The sequence below is a fragment of the Alligator mississippiensis genome, chromosome 1 (genome assembly GCF_030867095.1).
Source record: "Alligator mississippiensis isolate rAllMis1 chromosome 1, rAllMis1, whole genome shotgun sequence".
Classification (NCBI taxonomy): Eukaryota; Metazoa; Chordata; order Crocodylia; family Alligatoridae; genus Alligator; species Alligator mississippiensis.
The window spans coordinates 425714312-425736358 of record NC_081824.1 but is presented as its reverse complement, the minus strand read 5'-3'; the positions used below and the strand labels follow the sequence as shown (position 1 = coordinate 425736358).

Here is a 22047-nt window from a genome sequence, read left to right as displayed (position 1 = left end):
AAAAGTCTCCAGAGGCTCCAGTGTTGCAGTCTGCCCATTCTGGTGCATGGGGAGGAGGTGGCTGGGAGGGTGGCTGTTGCTGCACTCACCTCTGTCAAATCCTGGTTTCACCCCTGCTTGTATCTCTTCCCTCTCATTCCCGGTGCTTTTTCACGTTCCATGTGTTAAGCAGTGGCACAGACACTGTCCCTCTGAAACGTTGTGGAAGGGTACAAGCAGAGTAGAGCTTGAAACACTGAGTTCAGTTCTGGCTTCCTTGGCTAGAAAGAAGTTAACAAATCAGAGAAATTTCAGAGTAGTTTAGCAAAATAGTTCAGGGGCTGGAAAGAATTGGCTTATCTCTGTGTTTGGCTAATGGGAAACATGATTTTACAAGGATCTGAAGGTTCCCCTGCAGAGGCAGCTGAAATAATGCTAAAAGGGAGCAATAGCATGACCACAAATGTAAAATGACTGTTGGAGAAATTTCCTGGAACTGAGAATTGATAGTGCCTGATCTTTGGGAGATGGCAGGAACTGCATTGGCTGTGACAACTTCAACCAACTCTAAGTGAGTTTATCCTTTTATTTTTAGGGTGCACTGTAGGGGCAACCAATGTTGAACAGCAGATGAAAGAAATAAAAGATTCTGGAAAAGAATCAAGGGGGAAAAAAGGACAGATGATCCCCACTGTCCCCACAAAGAGAGCTGAAGGTGATCAGACAGTATTCCGCATCTACAAAGGAGTGAAAACATTTGCATTCTGCAAAAAATACAACCTCCTAGTGACCGGAGGCATGGATCGGATCATCCGGCTATGGAATCCTTACATGCCCAGGTTAGAGTGTGTTCAAGCATACTTGTTGCAAAGGAAGCACATCTTACTGACAAGCAGCTCTTGCTTGTTGGTAAGAATCAGCTAAGCAAGTGTATGGAGAAGAAAATCATAAATGTCCTCAGAATAGGTTTGAACTGGTGAAAATGGTTTTGTTGCACAACGTATAGTATCAGCATGTGTGAGCACTAATGCAAGCGCGCACAGAAATAAGTTTCCCTTGCCCTTAAGAAAAATACGCCCGTTAATACAGGGGTGGGTAAAATATGGCCTGTGGGCCAGATCCAGCTCACAAAGGGACTTTTTCTAGCTCACACCGGGTCCCTTGGTTCTGCCTAGCCCAGGTGTCCTCTGGCTCATGGTGCATCCTGCTGCCCCTAGGGCACACCATGGGGCTGGGGCAGCTCCACACTTCTATGCTTGGCCCAGCAGCAGCTTCTGCCTGGCTGTTGCTGCCACTGTTCAGCATGGGCAGGTCAGTCCAGAGCAGGCATGGGTTGGGGCTCTGTATGCTGGTTCTGGCTGATCCAGAGCTGGTCTGCTCTGCCAGGCTGAGTTTGCAGCAGGCATGGGGTGGGCTGAGGTCAGAACTGTGTATGTCGGTCACCACCAGTACCACGGGGCTGGGGCCAGTGGCGGTGGCAGCTAGAAGGAGCCACTTTCACCTCCTGGGCTGCCTAGAAAGGCAGAATGGGGCAGGGTTGGGGCTGTGTGCTATTGAGGAGCTGCAGGGTGCATTGGCTCCAAGCTGTTGGGGAGGGGGGGTTGCTGACTGGCCCATGGCAGCTCCCCAGAACTGCGTATGTGGCTATGGGCCCAAATAATTGCCTGCCCCTGGGCTAGGCCTATTTAGTTTAGAAGAGAAATGCTTGAGGCGGGATATGACAAGGGTTTACAAAACAATAAATGGCGAAGAGAAAGTAAATAGGGATTTATTAATTAGTATCTCTCACAGTACAAGAACTAGGGGTCGCAAAATGAAATTAGTACGTAATAAGTTTAAAATTAACAAAAGGAAGCTGTGTGAAAGAGAGCTTCTTTTTGTTAATTTTAAACTTATCATGAAAGTGTGGAATTCACTGCCACCAGATGGTTGTAAAGCTGACAGTTTAACCAGATTCAAAAAGGGATTGGACAAATTCTTGAAGAAAAAGGGCATCAGTAGCTATTGATCATGGGAGTTAGGGCTACAGCTTCTGAGTCAGAACTGCCTAGATTTTAAATGCTGGAGACTGCAAGTGAGAGAGGAAGAGTGGAAAAACCTTTGGTCATACCCTGTTCACTCTCCTTCTCAGTATCCACTTTCTGCTCCTGTGTGATAGGATGCTGTGCAAGATGGTGCTATGGGCTGACCCAGCAAATGATAGTTATTATGCTCGTATTTCAGTTAATGGATATTGCATATAACTGGTGCAGTAACATTGATTCTATAAGTTGGAATGTTTATAAGCTGTCATGAGCTAATAACAACTGTTTGTATGTAAAATTGGGTTGAAGTTTTGCTTGTCTCCTAAGTTCTCAAACCTGCAAAGTTCTCTGAAGGTCACTGTCTGGGCAGGGCCTGGAAGTCTAGTTTGCTGTATTACAAATAATCATTGTTATCAGTTTTTGAGGATCTCCAATGAAGAACCAGGTTGCCAATGTGCGAAGTGCTGTACAGACCCAGAACAGAAAAAAAAAGTCTTTGATCCCAAAGGATGCATCCAGATGAGCCTGCATTTGCGGGAATGGGAAAAGGTTCCCCCTGCTACAAGTTTGCAGTGGTGGGGCAGGCAAAATTAGACCCCTGGGTATCCAGGGATCAAAAAAAACAGACTCAAAAAAAGCAGGGCAACTGGAAGCTGGGTCCTCCACAGAGATGCTCTGGCTCCCAGAGCATCTCTTTGGTTGGCCCTCACCCTGGTGCTGAATCACCCTGCCTGCCCATGCAGGGCAGGCAGTGTGCCAGCAGCAGGGCTCCAGTGCCGGCAAGTAAGGGGTTGGGGGGGCTGGAGGCAGGGGGAGGGGACCATGGCGGGGACCCCTGCCAGCCCCACCTGCTCCCCCAGCCCCCACATCCCTTCCCTGCCTGGCCCCACCCCAGCATCCCCACAATTAAAAAAACCCCAAAACAAAACAAACCCCACCCCACCCGGCACTCACCTCACTTCTAGCTGCTGTTGGGATCACTGGGGCCTCACCTGAACAGCGCGGGGCAGGGGGACAGCCCCAGTGGCGCCAGCCTGGGCCCTGCTGCCCTGTGCTCTCTGGGGGGTTCTGCCAGGAGGCCCCAGAGCCCCCCCAGCCCCTGCTTCTATGGTGAGTAGGGGGTTTTATTTTTATTTATTTTTTAGGTCCCAGAGCCTGGGCTTGGAGGTACAGCCATCAGGGGGCTGGGGGTGCAAGTGGGGGATGGGCCTGGGCAAGGCAGCCATTGGGAGGTCTGGGGGGGTAGGGCTGGGTGGGGCAGCCATTGTGGGGGGCTGCAGGAGCTGGCAGTGGATGGGGCCAGGCGTGGCAGCAATCGGGGGGCTGGGGTGGGGCATGTAGGCCCTGCAGGTAGAGGTGGTAGCCATTTGGCCCCTTGTGGGGGGACTGTGGCCCCTGTTGGGAGGGCTGTAAAACATATAGGTATTTAGAATTCATTTTATTATGACGATAGAGACACTGCTAGGTGTCCAAATTGCTTTAACATAGTAGATATATCAATAAAACATGCCCAAGTAGTCTGTCTCTCTGTGTATATAATATAGTGATTTTTTGTTTTAATCATGGAGGAACGTGGATTTCAGGGTATTTTACAGAGTGACTTTGGGATTTTTTTATTAGGGATTTTTCAGTTTTCCAGTAGGGAACACCAGAATTCCTGCTAGGGAAGCCAGTGGCAGGACCCTGCTTGCTCAGAGCTGGCACCTTGGACCCAGCTGGAGGTGGCTGACCTCCTGGCCAAATGGGGCCAGGAGGACATGCTCTGACAGTTCAAAGCAGGTCACCACACTGGGAACATCTTCCGGGCAATGGCTGCCCAGATGGCCGGGCAGGGGCACACATGGCAGTAGTGCCGCACAAAGGCCAACCCTGCAGCCACAGCCCACTGGCAGCTGGCCCAGAGGGGGAGATGCCTCTACTGGCTGTACAGTCCCCACCCAAGTCTGGCAGGTGCACAGCAGGTCACAGCCAGGCAGCAGCCCTCACTGCCAGACTGCTGCAGTGGGTAGAGGGTGCAGGGAACTCTCAGGGCTGCTTCAGCAGTCCATCTGCAACAAGGGGTACTGTCCCCAGGTACCAATAGGCCAGGCCCCAGAAGCTCCTGAGAGCGAGTAGCCCTGAGCTACCTTGCCAAGGCAGCTTTTTGTACTGATGGGGCCAGGACAGGGCAGCTTTTTATACTGCTGGGGACAGCACAGGTGCTGGCCCCAGGCTCTAGCTTCCCCTGGCTGCAGGTCTGGGAAAAGCCAGGCAGGCTTATTTTGCCCCAAGTGGCACAATTTGCTCCTCAACAAAGTGCATGTCCAAGTACGTGCGCTGAGGCAAAAAGCCCCGGCTCAAATTTGCACCGCTTCTATCTGAGTAGCTACAAGTGCATGTGCCTGCATGTGTGGACGCACCCAAAGACTTTACAATCTAAGTAAGAGAGACAAAACATAGGATGGATGCAGAAAGGGGAACCAAAAGTAAGACTAAATTAGTTGGCATGAAAAGTTGAACTTGGCTGCTATCATTCCACATGGCTTATATTAATAAATTCCCCCCTCCAATATGTAGGTCTTCATAACAAAACACAATATACAACTTCTTCCAAACAAACCAGTATTATAGATTCTGGCCCATTTACTTTTATTTTGTTTTATAAATCATTAGTTTGAAACTGCTAAATCTTGACCTGTTTTTATTTAAATTTCAGACTACCAACAGGAATGCTCAGAAGCCACATGGCACCAGTCTTTTACCTATATGTATCTGAAGAAGATGCCAGAATATTTTCCATGTCCACAGACAACACTCTTAAGGTCTTTGTCTGGGCAGCATCTGTCCAATATCTTCCCTCCAATCTCTCTTTCTTTATGGGGAAATAAGATCTCTAAGTATGTTCTATAAAAATGAACCTAAACAAGGTGAGTGCAGTATAAAAAAAAAAAAAAAAAAATAGAACCTGATCAGCTGTAATTGAAGTCAATAACCTCTCACTGACTTCATGGGATTTGGATCTGACCATTTGATGAATTTAATGAATAGAGTCTAATTCCAGCTGCTGGTTCTGTAAGCCAAAAGTTCTGTCAGCTTTTCAGTGCAACAAACCCCTTCATTCTTAAACATTTTGATACATGATAGCAAAGCTTTTAACAGGCTTCTACTGCCTTGAAAGTGTGGCTGTACTTCAAAAATAATTTTGTAACACAGAACAGACATTAGGGTTCTGCCCTAAGGTATGTATTCTTGCGGGTTGGGGAGGTTCCCTTCATTTGTCAAAATGTTCCTACCTTCAATTGTGTGTGTAGTGTAAATTATGCATAGGCTACTTATTAAAAGACCTTTTATTCAGGCTGCAAATTCCTAGTCTAATTCCTTCAGATTCCTTCAATTCCCCCCTCCCCATCAGATTGGTTTCCCCTCTACCCTCCCCTCCCTTTCCCCGGCCTCACTATTTCTTAGTTCTAGTCTCTTGTAAAGCTAGTCCCAGACTTCACCTCAAATCTAGTATCAGCTTCTTCCTCTGCTTCCCTGCTATCCTCCAATCGTTTTTTTTTTCTATCCATCAAGCTTCTTTTTCTATTTGATTTTTTTCCCCTACTGGTTTTGTTTCCTATGTATAGCTCTGTCCAATAATAAAGGGACTCCATCTGGAATGCAAGAACTGGGATCTCTATTTAGAAGAGCCATGTGCTCAGTGCTGCTGCTTACATCCATATGACACCATGTGTGCTCAGAACTATTGTGAAATTCTCCAAGTTTCCAATGTCACCCTCCAATGGCACAGACAGAAATTACATTTGTCATGCAATTGACCCCTTAAAAGTGCTGTATAGCTGTGCCCTAACAGAAGAGCACGGCTGCAAAGTGCTCTGATTGTGTGACAAATTAACCCTCGTTGTATGACTCCAGAGTCTTCAGCAGCCTCTGGAGTCAAATGAAGGCACTTCAAAGTGGAGCTCCTTCATTAACTTGTCTGCTCTGGCAACTGGACTTACTTCAGCCCAGCCCTGCCTCCTGTGCTGTCATCCTCCCATCCTGAGACAGCATCGGAGCAGTGGGAGGGGAGGGCAGGGTTGAGGGGAAGAGGCTGTTGACGTAGCCTCTCTTGCTGGATCGGCTTCAAATTGGAGCTTGATTTCCTCCACTCTCCTGACCCAACAGCTAATGTCTTTTGGGTCAGAAGGATTGGTCTAATTCATAGCACTTTCCACAAAGCTCCATGAATTAGACCAGGGAGCTGAACTTCTGTCTGTGCCTCAAATCATCTTCACTACAACTTGTGTTCCAACCTGCAGGCCATTACAAGTCTGTCTCTTAGCCCTTTCACAGTTGAATTGGGCAGCTTTCCCTCCCTTTCTTCCCTCCTCCCCTTCTTCCACCCTTGTTGCTGGGACTGTATTACTTGATAATACAGGACAGACAAGCTCTTTGCTCCCAGTTCAGATGTCCAATCAGAGCTGCAAGAGTCTAGAACTGCAACTGCAGGGGAAGTCCTGCTCAGCGCCCCCATGAGATGTGCCTGGTTATGGGCTGGTTTTTCAGGAGACTGAAAAGAAGACAGTACTGAGCAGGTGCTTGAGTTGTTTTTGCTATGTTTTGAGGTTTATAACGACACTAAATTTGGGTGGATTTTCATGACAAAAGGCACATCCTTGACGCGCAGTTTCTCCCTTACCACATTCATGTCTGTGCTCCAAATCCTGGAGCAGTAAGAGTCTCTTCAATGAAAAGGCCATTGCATTTTTAAAGGGCAAAAACAGTGGGGGTTTTTTTTCCAAAACTCATTCTCAGAAATGGCTTTACAGTGTTAGCTGAGATCTTATCAAGATTTTTTTTATTTTTTATTTTTATTTATTTTTTATTTCATGTAAGCCCAAACAGTTAGTTTGGTAAAGTTGTAAGCAATGGAAAACAACCTCTTATCAGAAGGAGTGCTAAGTAACATTAATGAAAGGGGAGGTTAGCTTGCCTACTGATTATAATTATTGTAATTTTCCCATTTTACATTTCTTCAAATGTAAGGCTTCCAGTCTAAGGTTGGATTTCTGACTGCTGTATTAGTAAGCATTCTGGTATTATTAATTTAATGACTTATTTAACTACAAGAGAACTTTCTTTAAAACCCTACATTTCAGTCTGTACTTCATAGCCTTGGACCTCTGGCAATTTATGTTCATCCTGTTTCTTGGCAGAGGATTCCACCATATTTCTCCAAGTTGGTATCTGGTTGGTATCAGGCCCAATTTTGTTGTATTGCTTACATTGTAACAAATTCTGGTTCTCTCTATTTTCTAATCAATTGAACTCTCCATTACCAGTCCAGAAATTGTGAAGAGAGCTGCTGTCAAAGGCTATCATTGAAAGCCTTTAAAATGATAGGAACTCATTGGTTTCACAGCTACTCTCCCATAGTTTTATTTTTGTGTGTTTGTTTGCTTGTTTTAATAGCAGGCACAACAGTTACAATATAAAAAACCCCCAAAAAACAAAAACCTTGAAAAGTGAAGGGAGCCAAACAGTTTCAGGGCTGCTAGTACCACACATGATGAGATTAATTGTTTCCATTAAATTCTGGTAAATACATGTTCTGGGTAAAATGCATAGCCTTTTTTTAGTTATGAGGCTAAATGGAGTCTGCTGTGTCCACTGACATTAGTAGATATCCACTAATGAGGAATTAGCTCATACATGAGCATAACACTAGTCTGTTTCTACACAGCACCATTCATCTTGGAGCCCTTTGACAAACTGTGTGTTAGATTTAGCAGCCTCTGAAGTCATTAGGCAGGCTCTCAATGACCTCAGGGAAGTGGGGGTGAGCAATAGGCCAGCTCTACACATCTGCTTGTGCCAGATGCTGAGCACTGTTAACTCCCATTGATGTCATATGACTGGATGCCACAGTGGTAAGTATATTACAGAGACCTGAAATAGGTAGGTGGTACCTTCTGGGAGTGAAATGTAGCCAGTACTGGACTGGAAAGGAGCAGTAAGAAAGATAGCTTGTCTAGAGGGGGAAGGAAAAATATCAGTCCAGGATGCCAAAGCAGCCCTCTACACAAAGTTCCCATCTCTTAATGTCAGTGGTACAATGGCAGGGTGATTTGATCAAACTGATAATCATAGGACCATAGGAAAGTAGGGGTGGGAAGGACCTTATGGTAGGATAATTCCTGAAAAAAAATCACAGCCAAATGTTTGTACAACTACTACTGAAAATTTCCAGGGATGGAGATGTCACCACATCTCTGCATAGCCTCCTCCAAAGTCTGATCACCAGATCAGTCAAAAGTGAATTATGTTGTAATGATACATTTCTTAATAAATGTTATATATAATGATGAAATTAATATCAAGCTACCTAGTAAATACTACTGTAGTATAGAAATGCTATTACCTATGCTGTAATAATAGGGAAATAATATACACATATAATTTGTATGTAAATCACACGTACTGTATTTACTCGAATCCCAAGATGAGGCTTTTTTCCTGTTTAACATCCGGGGTGGGGGGGCTGCTGCAGCTTCAGCCCTGACCCAGAGTTAGGGCTTGAGCCACAGCTGCTGCCTGCCCCTCTACTACCTCTGCCCCTGCCTGCAGCAGTGTGGGGAGGGGGAGGATGAATTTAAGATGATCCTCTAATAATTATATCTATACATGGAAAGTTATAACAAACTTACATATTTTCCACTTATCGAAATCTAATTACTGGGGAGTCCTCTTAGATTTGAATATTTACATGAAATATTAGTCCCTATACTTTTATATAATGTTATACAAATATTATTCCCAATATTTGTAATATTTATATGAAATATTATTCCCTTTACTTTTCTATCATAGCATATTAATACTTACCTGTAAGTTACATTATATTATTATATACTAATTACATTATTATATTACATATATTTTATATTGATACAACTCCTAAATATGCTGTAATTAAATGTTGACAGGTTTGATGATCAGTCTGATAATCAGTTTGATTAATAATCCATGCACTATATTATAAATATCTACTCAGAGAGTACTTAGTAGCCAAGTAGCTTTTTATGGCTTTATCAGAAAGACCCTGAACCAGTTAATTATATGGAGATGGGTGTGAATTCCAGGAAAACAGCTGACCCATCTTTGCTAAGATTTACATCAGTGGTTTCACACTGTCACAAACATTGTGCTTCTTCTGCCTCATCTCTGTTCTGCCTTATCTCTGCTAGTAGCAAAAACTCAAGCAGAGCTGCACTGGTAGAACTATCTCTAGTGAGGCATTGCATAAATCATGTATGGGTCCAGCTTATTTGTGACTTAAAAACTGCTGTACCACACTCATCATATTGTCCAAATGTAGGAATCCACCATGGCTAAGCTCACGGTACAGACTGGGTTTGGGGTAATATGGTGATTGGGATTTAAAAAAAAAAATCTTATCTCCATTGCCTTTTATGTAAATTGGAAGTAGGTTCTTTGAAGCCTGTGGAAAAAATGTTTTGTATACCAGAGCAGAATTTCTTATTCTGTCCGTTGTATATTTTTCTAATGTGCCCATTGCTAACATCTTCCAATAACCCAGCTCAAGTCCTTTCCTTTTAAAGCCTCAGACATAATTGCAACACTTCCTGAGTAAGTAAGTTAGTTGCTTCCTTTTGTGGCTCAAATGCCAATAGGCCCTGATACAGCAGGAATGTGACAGAACTCGGGTTCTAAATTCCAATGTGCCATGTACCACTTGGATGGGAAGGGAAGCACAGCAGAGCACTTCTACAGCCACCTAATCTTCAATGAAGATTAGAATATGGCCTTGTTCCTTTATTTTTTTTATTTTGGCTTGTGTTACATCTCTCTTTGTAGATCTGGGACATTGAGGACCACAGCTGCTTGTTTACAGCTTGCTCAAAAAGCAGTGGAATTAAAGGGGAGCTTACTGCCTGCCACTACATACCAGGCACCCGATCACTTTATGTTGCCACGGATACACTCGCTCTTCTTCATCTGCGATTAAGGTAGAAGTACAAGCCTACGTTGGTTGGAGGGCTTTTGAGCTCATTTAGCTGCAGTTCAGAGTGTGGGTGGGTTGGGTACATGTCTAGACTCTAGAGCATTGGAAAGACAATTGGAGAAGTTTGCCCTTTGTGGGAATGGGCTGGTGCAGAACTCTTGGTCCTTTCCCCTCCTACCTATATATTAAGACTTGCTCCTAGCCTAGAGGACCAATGACAACTGTGGTTACATGGCTTGTTCAAATTAACTTGAATTGGCCTAGCTGAGGCAGTGCTGAATGTGAAGACAAAAGCCTCCTTCATCTTCCCCCTGCTTCTACTGCCTGTAAGCAACACTTGTGGCATTATGTTGGCCCCTTTGGCTAGCATGAAGAAATTAGAAACAATTAATAAAAGAGAATATAGGATAGAATCAGGGTGGATAAAAATCAATGATTTTTAAATCAAACTGGATTTTTAATTTAATTGTATCCTTTGTTGAGATGGTTTTAAAAGAACTTTATATAAACATAGTTTTAATTTAAGGTATGTTAAAGCTTAAAGATGTCATCATGGAACAGGGATTATAACTTCTAATTATATACTATTTGAGATGATATATTCATGTAACCTTTTTAGAAATTGTATAAATAAATCACAACAGGTCATGGATTATATTAGGGGCCCAATCTTATGGGGTTCCCAGAGGCTCCTCTATAGATTTGTAAAGACTAAAGAAAACCACTCTATCCAATGGGACTCAGGGCTCAGTCTGGAAGATCCCATTAAGCATCTCTGTGATGCTTTGTTTCAGTTTTCAAACTGTGGTTTTGTGTCTCCAGAGATCATAGGCAGACAAGATTCATAGATTCATAGATGCTAGGGTCGGAAGGGACCTCAACAGATCATCGAGTCCGACCCCCTGCATAGGCAGGAAAGAGTGTTGGGTCTAGATGACCCCAGCTAGATGCCTATCTAACTTCCTCTTGAAGACCCCCAGGGTAGGGGAGAGCACCACCTCCCTTGGGAGCCCGTTCCAGACCTTGGCCACTCGAACTGTGAAGAAGTTCTTCCTAATGTCCAGTCTAAATCTGCTGTCTGCTAGCTTATGGCCATTCTTGTAACCCCCAGGGGCGCCTTGGTGAGTAAAGCCTCACCAATTCCCTTCTGTGCCCGCATGATGAACTTATAGGCAGCCACAAGGTCGCCTCTCAACCTTCTCTTGCGGAGTCTGAAAAGGTCCAGTTTCTCTAGTCTCTCCTCGTAGGGCTTGGTCTGCAGGCCCTTAACCATACGAGTGGCCCTTCTCTGGACTCTCTCCAGGTTATCCACATCTCTCTTGAAGTGCGGTGCCCAAAATTGAATGCAGTACTCCAACTGCGGTCTGACCAGTGTCCGATAGAGGGGATCTTGGATCTGTTCGTCATGCATCTGCTGATACACGATAAAGTGCCATTAGCTTTTCTGATGGCTTCATCACACTGCCGACTCATGTTCATCTTGGAGTCCACTAGGACTCCAAGATCCCTTTCGGCTTCCGTTCCACCCAGCAGGTCATTTCCTAGGCAGTAGGTATGCTGGACATTTTTCCTCCCTAGGTGCAGCACTTTGCATTTCTCCTTGTTGAACTGCATTCTGTTGTTTTCTGCCCACTTGTCCAACCTGTCCAGGTCTGCTTGTAGTTGTTCCCTGCCCTCCAGCGTGTCCACCTCTCCCCACATTTTTGTGTCATCCGCAAACTTGGACAGAGTACACTTCACTCCCTCGTCCAAGTCTCTGATGAAGACATTGAAGAGTATCGGTCCTAGGACCGAGCCCTGCGGGACTCCACTGCCCACACCCTTCCAGGTCGAGACCGACCCATCCACTATGACTCTCTGGGTGCAACCCTCTAACCAATTCGCCACCCACTGGACTGTGTAGTCATCCAAGTCACAGCCTCTTAACTTGTTCACCAGTATGGTGTGGGATACCGTATCGAAGGCGTTCCTGAAGTCTAAGTATATGACGTCAACCCCTACTCCTGTGTCCAGGCGTTTTGTAACCTGGTCATAAAAAAAGACTAGATTAGTCGGGCATGATCTACCTGCTACGAACCCGTGCTGGTTTCCCCTCAGCATAATTTGTCCTGCCGGGCTCTCGCAAATGTGAGCCTTGATAATTTTTTCAAAGACTTTGCCAAGGATGAAGGTGAGACTGACTGGCCTATAGTTGCCTGGGTCCTCCTTCCTCCCCTTCTTGAAAATGGGGATTCTTTGGGTAGTTGTGATATCTTTTATTGGACCAACTAAATAGTTAGAAAAATTTTTTCTTTGCAAGCTTTGGGGCACAAGCGCCCTTCTTCAGGCATAGGGAGAGTTGGTTGTCTCCAGAGATAACATTCTTATTAAACAGCAGTATATGGAGAGGAGAGATAACGGACCTGATTAGCCACCCATGCGCCCTATTGTCTCTCTACAAGTTTGTGCACACAATCAAGCCCTTGTCTTCTCTAAAAGTGCAAATTTTCAAGAACTTAAATGAGTAAAGGATATAAAACAACACAAATGCACTTTTTGTACAAAACAGTGATTAAATTGAGGCTTCCTGACCAGTGATTTAAATCATGATTTAAATTTATTTGATTGAAGTAAATCCGCCCTGAATAGAATGCAATATTATATATAATCGAGTAAATATAACATATGTACATAGGCATAATAGAATAGAAATATTGTGCTTTCCATAGTACTCATGAAGTTAATTTCTACTGCATGAGCTCTATTGAATTAGTATAGACCAGTTGTGAGCTATTGATACACAGTGACTGTGACAATGGAGCATAGGGTATTTGGTTTGTTTTTCCATGAAACAGGCCTCCTCCAGAGCCCCATTTGGTCATTTCTCATAAGGAGCCAGTTCTGTGCTGCAAGTACAACAAAGAGTTTAAGCACGTGGTGAGCTGCTCAGAAGGATCTGTAAGTGACAGCTTTGGTACACAAAGCAAATAGTTGCTGACAGTATGGCCTGTGTTTGTTGTCTCTAACTTGTGCATTTTTAATGTGCCCATCACCATTAGACTATCTAATCTGCAGTCAGTAAAATATTTTAAAGGGAGTTAATCTTCTCATGTTATTACAGTGACATCTTAATTGATTTGACTATTAGAATAATAGGAAATTAGGGTTGGAAGCATGGGTGACTGGTGCCTCCTAAAACTGTGGGATCCCCCAGCGCCTGATTGCCAACTGGGGGGGGGGGGTGTCCCCCGGCAGCCAATCACTGCCATTGGAGGAAGTGCCAGCAGTAACCCAGAAGTGCCACCGATGCTTCTCTCAAGGAGTGCATGGCCAATCTCAGGGCGTGCATGCGCACCCCGCTATGCATCGCCAGTGGTTGAAAGGGACCTCAGGAGGTCATCTAGTCCAGTGGCTCTCAATCTTGTTTGTACCAGGACCCATTTGTAAACATTGTTGTCCCGTTCCGACCCAGTAAATAGCTTAAGTAGAAAACACACAAGTATTTTGCCCCCAAAATACTTATTACACATTACATGTTAAAGCACCTCAACAGTCTTAATTTTAAAGACAGAAACCAGCACTGACAGGAAAACATTAAGAGAAATACCAACATGTGGCCCACCATTACTCCCAAGTGACATCCATCATTGTGCAATTTGCACACTGCAAATTGCTGGTGTTCCTCATTTATGACTTGCAGCCCCCTGGCCCTACTGGTGCCCTTCATTCCCAAGCCATAGCTGCACCCCCAGCCCTGCTGGAGGGAGCCCCCCCTGTCCCTCCCAGGCTGGAGCACAGCAGCTGCAGTGGCTCTGGGTCATACAGGCAGTGGCAGACTAAGTCTGGTCCTGGCATGGGCTGGAAGAAGGAGGAGGGGAGGCCTATGGTACCCCCTGCCTTGGGCTGGGGCTCCTGTGCTGCACCAGGTATCCAGGCCATGGTCCCCATCCCCCTGGGCAGCATCTCCCAGCCGCCCACCCTTGCGACCATGGGTACTGGCCTAACCACGCAGCTCCCTGCTGCCCCTAAAGGGCTCCCCTGCCCTGTTCCCCTGCTGGAGGAACAGATGCCTCCCCTACCACCCTTTCACAGACCCAGTACCCAGGTACCTTCCTCCAGCACTGGCAGGCACTCCATACCCCCATGCACACATCTACCCACACACACACACGCACACTCTCTCTCTCTCTCTCTCTCTCTCTTCCAAGGCATGGCTCTGGACTTCCAACCCCCACTGCCCATAGACTTACCTTCATGCACCCTGCTTGGCTGTTTGCCAGCCTCATGCGTGTATGCGTGCAGACACATGTGGTCCCCCCTGCCTCCAAGCAGTTCCTGGAAGGCTGTCAGCTTGCAAGGGGAAACCTGTGGTTTTCTGTGACTGTTTGTGATCATTTCAAATGTTCTTGCAACCTACTTTTGGGTCACAACGCACAGGTTGAGAAACACTGATCTAGTCCAGCCCCCTGCTTAAAGCAGGACCATCCCCAACGATATCATCATATATAGTCTTGAACTTAACTTTTTTCCCAGTATGTGCTACAACTTTCCGGAACTGATGATTCTTTTTAGCTCTCCCAAACAACGGGTATATTTGAGCATGGTTTAAAGTGATAGTTGTACCAGCCAGCACAACCTTTTGTCTGTAGATTTGAGCACAACAAAGAACAAGTCATGAGTTAGTTACTAAAAGAGCCTTTAATCACTGTCAAGTACCCGATAAGACTTATGGCAGTGGGGAATAACACAGGAATACATTATTTCCAAAGTCATCTTACATAAATCAGGTATTTAAACATTTCATTTTCATGTCATTCACAACATGATTCAGTTGTATAAAGCCACATATGCATAATCAAATATTGATTTGTGTATGTCTCTTCATTTCATTTAAACGCATTCGAATATAATTTTTGTTTTGTACCAAGCTACATGTGTTTTGTTCATTTCAGAATAAACACATTCTAACACTGTCTTATTCTGTACCAAGCATAAAGTCTTTGGTTTTGCTCGCTCAGTTCCATTTGGTAACTCCCAATCCACCCAGCTCTTCTAAGTTTTCAGGAAGTTTCAGCAGTTAAATCTTTCCAGTCATCCTAATGAGGCCTAAGCCTTTGTCTTAACCAGCAATAATAAAACCAGGCAATCACATCAGATAGTGCTATATAACCTTAGTTGAACAACCATGTTGTCCAGGACACATAGACACTTGGGCTTCTTTGTTACCAAAACCCAGTATCGTTTGGTCTTTTGAGAGACAGGACTATAGCCTGTCTTTATAAGGACTTTGCAAGCTCAGACACAGAATTCAATTTCCTTAATGATTACCCTTTTTGTATACCAAATCAAGATGCAATAACATATTCCCAATGATCCTCCATTCCCTTTTAGCAGGTAAGGGATTATTAACATTTAAGATGGAAGAAGGCAGAGCTACTTCTATAACCCAACCTTTTATTGATTTATATCCCAAAGCATAAGAATAAGCACTTGTCTCTACGCTAGGGTTGCTAACTGTGACTGACGCTATTCCGGGAGATTTTTTTTCCCAATGTGACGTAATGTCATTAATTGTACTGTTCAACCACTTCACAGTATCAGTCTCCTGGATTGCTTTCAATAGTCACTGGGAGATGGACGCTGATTCCAGTAAACTCCTGGCCAATCCGGGAGGTTTGGCAACCCTACTCTATGCCTATCTAGCTACCTGCAACAGCATAATACAGATTCTCACCAGGGAAATACAGGAGCGGGGAGGAAGCTGGCATGCAGGCTGGCAGCAGATTCTTTACATTTGCTGATGTCTTCCCCAGGTTCCCCCTATTTACACACGATTTGTATATGTGGGTTATTTCAATAAATATTCTAATTGGTCTTATTAAAATATTTGTTTCACTGAGACTTTGAGAACTGGACTGAACCAGTTTTCCTGTGGTCTTGGAGGATGCCAATAATTAGCTGGGGTTTGTGTCCTTGAGAAAAGTGCAGTTCTGGGAGAGAGGACTTCTTATCTCTTTCCCTCACCATCTGGGAATGCTACTTGCCATGTTTTGCTTCTTTTACTTTGCTGAGTAGGCCAGTTACAAAATAAAACAGGTTAAGAAAGACATATTATTATTTTGATAGGATTCCAGCTGACTACATACAACTCATTTGTTATCAAAAGGCAAAACATCAATTGTCACTTCTAGCTGCTCTTACACGCTTTTCCAAAATGCAGTTATTTGTTCTTGGCCTAGTCTAATATTAGTGGCTTGATGAACCAATTCTTATTTGACTTGCCTAGGCTACTGCTTATGATTTAAATGCAAGCTTATTGATTGCATACCAGCTTAAGTATGTATAATTTATAACTCAAGCTTTTGCTAGTTTCGTAGTCTGCACCAGTCAGTGTGATCTGTCAGTCGCTGACCATGTCTACAGCCTAGATCTTAACCATAGATGTGCAAGAGGCACTTAAATGCCACAAAGCCGAATGTTTCAATGCCTGATTTGGAGGCATGTGGTAGAAGTCACAACCAAAAGTTAGATGCCTGGGCTCCTCTGTATAATGCAGAAAAAAAATGCAGAAGCTGATGGAAGGGGTTGGGTTGGAGCACTGTCCCTCTCAGGGACTTAAGTACCTAATTCTGGATTGCATGGAAACATATAAGTTTCCTAATTTTTTTCTGTGTCTAGAATCTAGTTATTGGAGGGGCTTCTTAAATTCATCCCCCCACCTTTGCACAGAGAAAGCAGCTGCTGGGGCTATTGGCCTTCCTGCTGCCTGTCTCTCCCCTCCCCGCAGTGGCTTCCCCCTCTGATGCCTGCTCTCCTTCCCCCTTGCTGTTTACCTTTGCAGCTACTCTAGCTCTGCCATGGTCACAGAATACCCAGCTGGGCCAGGCAGTAGTGGCAGCTCTGGCTCCAGCTTTGGTTAGGGTCAGGGCCAGAGCTGCAGTATCGTGAATCCCTTCCCCATACCCCTTCCCTGCGCTTCCCTTGCTTTGCACCCCCTTTCTCCATGCTTTTTCCCTGTGTTCCCCGCACTCCCTGAACCCCCTACTTGCCACATGAGCCACCTTGGCCCTGTCTGGAGTTACAGCAACTGCTTGCCTGGCTTGTACTTGAATCTAAGATGAGGCTTTTTTCTCCCTGTGCTAAATGGAAGGTGGGTGGGGAAACTTGGTTTCGATTAGAATGAGTACAGTAAGTGAATCTCAGTGGAAACAAGCAGGACTTCAGCAGTTGTGCACATGCCTAGCAATAGACACTTAGGTGCCTTTGGGACTTTCATCAGAAACTTAGACACTGAGCATTTTTGGGTACCTTAAGTTTTATGCGAAGGCTTTGTGGGTGGCAGTAGCACCTAGATGTTGGACTTAAAGACCTAATAGGGCATGTAAGTACAAAGTTCTTATGAATCCAGCCTTTGGTACCCATCACAGTGGTATTTGGCTGTACAAGGCTTGTCTGCAAAAGTTAAAGATCTCTGTGAAGGAAACCAAGCAATGCATTCCTTTTGTACTGCATGCAGTTCTACTGTTCATCTAAAACCCCAGGATGAGTTGGGAAAGGCTGGGTATGGATGGGTGAAATGGGAAATTTATGCTACTTTTTCAGGTGCTTCTCTAATCACTGTTTGTTTGTTTGCTTGTTGTTAATAAAGGTAGTTAAAGTGTGGGATTTTGCAACAGGAAAGCATTTGTTTGAGTTTTGTGATGCTCATGGAAGTGCTGCTATCACCTGTATGACCTTTGATGACAGTGGAAGAAGGTATGTTTGTATGTATGGGTAAGGATTTCAATGTATGATTGTTGGCACTTGTGGAAAAAAGGTGTTGAATTGTAACCCTCTGTTAGGTTAGTTACTGGAGGAAGAGATGGCTTCTTGAAAGTATGGAATTACAACAATGGACACTGTCTGCATACCTTGAAAAGGGGTAAGCAAGGTGATTTAAAATGTTGGGAGACTGCAAAAAATATCACACAAAGCATTTAAGAGAATGTACTTTGGCTTATTTTCCCCTGCAGAAGGCAAATGTGATGAAATTTGTGACTGTACCTACGTGGAGGTGAATAGAAACAAGTAAGTGGCTTCATGGCTTGATGTGCACCTTGTCATAGGGAGTGATGGATTGGGTGGGAAGTGAAACTGCAAGTGCCACCTCTCTCCTGTAGGAACTTATTTTTGGAGCATTAGTCAGGCCTGAGCTGCACACAGACATGCATATACTGCAGACTGAAAAATAAACCTGGTGCAAACAAACAGCTATAAGCAGCCAGTGGGGCCCTGTAATGTAGCACTCAGGTAATGCATAGCACAGATGTGATGAGAGTCTTCAGACAAGGCACATGATGGGAAGGGATTACAGGGCTAAGCATCTGGGATGGCTTGCTGGAGACTGCATTAAGGAATGAGGGAACATGTCAGAGCCAGGGGGCATTTTCTTCAAGGGGACTGAACAGGAAACCAAGAGGATATCCAGGACAATGGGAAAAAGTGCTTGTTTCTCCTGTTGCTGAAAGGTAAAAGGGCTGGAACCAAGTCTTCAGACTTACTCTGCCTTTATTTTGAATCCTTAGAGATGATAAAGTGAGCCCTGAGAAGGATTTAAACTGAATAGTGATGTTACCTTTGGGCGTTTAGATGTGCTCTGGGAGGCGGGGGAGGAGGGCACTTTAATTAGCACAGCTCCGAGGGCTCTATACACATACAGGAAGGCTGCTCCAATGCATTGTAATTACCATGCTCCAGCAGACTCCAGCTTGTTTGACAAGCTTTAGTTCAAGCACCCCCACCAACATTTTTCAACACAGGAATGCTGATATGTGTGATGCACTGGGCGCTTTAATTAGCATGGCTCTGCAATCCATGCTCATTAAAATGTCCCACACCTCCCAGAGCATATCTATAAACATTCTGAGAGCTGTGTTAATTAAAGCATCTGGAGTGTCACATGTATCAGCGTTCCTGTGCTGAAAAACGACAGCAGGGCACTTTAATTAAAGCTCATTGAATGAGCTTTAGTTCAAGCACCCTCACCACCGTTTTTCAGTATGGGGATGCTGACACACACAATGCTGGAGTTGGCTGGAGTGCAGTAATTACCACACTCCAGCAGACTTGATTAATCAACTCAGCTCTAACGCACTGCAATTACAGCACATCAGAGCAGCCTCACTGCACGTGTATAGGAGCCTTTTACTGTCCTCTGCTAGTGCGTCTTTCCCTAGTTTGCAGCCTGTAATTTGAGTCAGATAATGATCTAATATCGAAATAATCGGTGCCATAGTTCTGATAATATGCAGTGCTCCATATTAAATTATTTATGTTGCAGCATCATCTAGAAACCAGGACCTCTGTGTCTGCCTCTGTGCAACATCAAATGAAGAGCACTGTATTTCTCTCAGTAATGGTGTGATTCCATAGAAACCATTCTCAGTGGATTATTTACACTCTTTGGCCAGTTAGGTTTAACTTTTCTGTGGTCTTAATGTTTTAGAACAAAAACATTTAAACACAATCTGTCATCTTTCATTTAAAAAAAATGTTTAGTGTAGATCATATCAAACTGAACACTTGATTCTTCTAGGTATATCATAGCTGTTGGATGGGACAGAAGAATAAATATGTATTTTGTAAGTAGAAAGATTAGAGCTGAAATAGATGGTCTATTTTATAAAATGATTATTTTAAATGTCCTTTTGAACAAATCCCGTTTTGCCTAAAGGTGTCCAATTGTAGCTGTGTATTTTCTCTCAGTTATGTGCCTTAGATTTTTCCTTCTGGGCATGCTCACAAGAGCTCCACTAGATCGCCAGAGAACACACACAACCATATTTTGCCAAAGTAGGTGCATAACTATGTGTAAGTCCTAGTAGTGTGGACTGAGGAAAAATAGGTAGAGAAGCTGCTTATAGAAGGGAGAAGGTCCCTTCCCACCTTTCAACCCAAGAATCCAGCACTTCCTTTACTTCCGCAGGAAGTGGGAGGCCCAAGTCCTATTTCTGTCCCCCACCACCCCATTTTCCAGAGTGAGTTTGAACCTACATCTTCCACTTCCCAGCAAACTGCTCTAACCACCAGAATATGGTGTAGGCTGAGACAACTGCACCCTCCATTCTTCTTGTTGAAGCTGGCTCACTGGGTAGCCAAGAGAGAAGGGATATGGAGCCAGGTGTAGAGCAAAGTGTCTGTGGCTCTATTAGCTGGTATTGCCCTGGAAGAAATGGGGTACAAGGTTCTGGCCCCTGCCCTGAATGGTGTTTTCTGCATCTTGTATATGCTAGTCCTTCGATAAAGTTATTGGAAAAGGGTTTCTTTTAGATCTAGGGATGGAATTGGGGGGTGGGGAGATCTTGCATTAAGGGAAGAGAGTGAGTGAGAGCAGATAGGCTTAGACTAGCCAAGAGATTTGGATACACATCTGAGAGGTAGGAAATGCAGGACTAGTCTGCTTTGGGGCAGACTCTGCCACATCCCAGCTGAGTGCAATATGTAGTGGCTCTTTTCTGGGGTGGCTTGGTGTTTTCTCACACACACTTTTCCACAAGGTCTCAGTTTCATTCTCAGGTTAGAACAAAAACTTATCCCCAAACCTTTAAATTTTTCAGAAAATAGAATTTATGTTCTCCAGCCAACCTCACTTGCAGGTTAGGGCCATTTAGCCTTTGCACATGTGACTTGTGTGCCATATACACTTCTTTCATTGGAAGCCTCAGGTGAAAAGCAGATCTCTTCTGACCTGAGAACATATAGAAAATACTCAAGCCTCTCTCCTTTTTCTATGTTCCCTGATACAGGATTCAGCAGATGATATGCATCATTTTCAGAAACCGCAGCCCTATTGGCAGGATGACATAGTAAGAATCCACCTCAATTCATCTGTATTACAAGAAGTTGAAAAGATGTTTGGCGCACAGGGCTCAACATAGACCATTAGAGTTTACTAACAAGCAGTTAACTATGCCAGATTTGGGAAAACAATGTTCACACCATCCACAAGGAGGTATCAGAGAGGCAGGAAGAGTCTGAACTAGGTAGGGAGAGATCTGTGAGTCACTAGCACAGAGAGGTAATAATTAAAGCTGCATGAGTTGTAGACCCTCACAAGGGGATGGAAAGTACCTATGAGCAGGCTCTTTCCTTTTATATTGCCCAAAAGTCAAGAATCTCAGTTGTCTTGATATTCTTAACTAGTGCTACTAGAAAACTAGGCTGGAGAGATAGATGAGGGTCCTTACATCTAGGGTTCTGTCCTGGTGAAAAATGAGAAAGTAGCAGCAATGTCTCTTGACAGGATCTTTCAATTTTCATTTAGAACCATGGCCACAAGGAGGATATTCTCTGTGTTGCTCAGTGTCCACCTACTTTTCTTGCTACTTCCAGCTATGATGGTGAAATAATTGTTTGGAATATGATATCAGGACATGTACACTGCAAACTTCACACCCCAACTCCCACGGATAGTTCTGGCACAAAAGGCAAGTACTGTCTGGGGAGACTCCAGGGAAAGCAATTCTAAACCTTTTTTAAGCCTAATATTTTCTGATGAGACATAGATTGAGCTTGTTTCAGCCAACTTTACCATGAAGAAGAACTATATTAAGAACATCAGCTATGCTGGGAGGCATCTCAGTAGCTGTGAGAAAGAGGACTTGATAGCATGCTAGAGTAAGGGAGTAGTGCAACAACAGTGACTTTAACTTATCTTTAGTACCTGAGCAAATATAATATTCTGTAATGGATACCAGGGGCAAACCATTATCTTGGCTTTCTTGAAGAATGTATATAGTTATTTGAATTGTATATTAAACTGCGGGGAGGGGGGGTGCAATCTGGTACGTGCTATCCACACCTCGTAAGAAAAGGTCCCTGTCCTGAAGAGCTCATGCTTGAAAGAGAGAAGTTAAAGCATCTTTACAGATGTGAAAAATGAAGCACTGAGAGACTTGCCCACAGCAATTGTAACAGGAAAATGGCATTCCTGCCAAATACATCATCTTTATATTGTTTTTTCATTGTCCTGGCACTGGCACCCAGGGGTTCTGTTGTTTTACGGCTATGCTAATAATTGGACAAATGGGTGGCACAAGA

At 44.2% G+C, this 22047-nt stretch overlaps 1 protein-coding gene across 1 annotated transcript in view; it reads left to right on the top strand.

The window, feature by feature from the left end:
* LOC102576686 (WD repeat-containing protein 64) overlaps nucleotides 1–22047 on the top strand; it is a 91067-nt gene that overhangs the window by 36628 nt on the left and 32392 nt on the right. Inside the window, exons 13-22 of the mRNA XM_019498289.2 lie at nucleotides 575–818; nucleotides 4699–4804; nucleotides 9843–9994; nucleotides 12825–12927; nucleotides 17618–17724; nucleotides 17811–17890; nucleotides 17982–18036; nucleotides 19544–19589; nucleotides 20754–20813; nucleotides 21272–21434. Coding sequence (XP_019353834.1) covers nucleotides 575–818; nucleotides 4699–4804; nucleotides 9843–9994; nucleotides 12825–12927; nucleotides 17618–17724; nucleotides 17811–17890; nucleotides 17982–18036; nucleotides 19544–19589; nucleotides 20754–20813; nucleotides 21272–21434 — 1116 coding nt within the window. The remainder of the gene's footprint in view (nucleotides 1–574; nucleotides 819–4698; nucleotides 4805–9842; nucleotides 9995–12824; nucleotides 12928–17617; nucleotides 17725–17810; nucleotides 17891–17981; nucleotides 18037–19543; nucleotides 19590–20753; nucleotides 20814–21271; nucleotides 21435–22047) is intronic.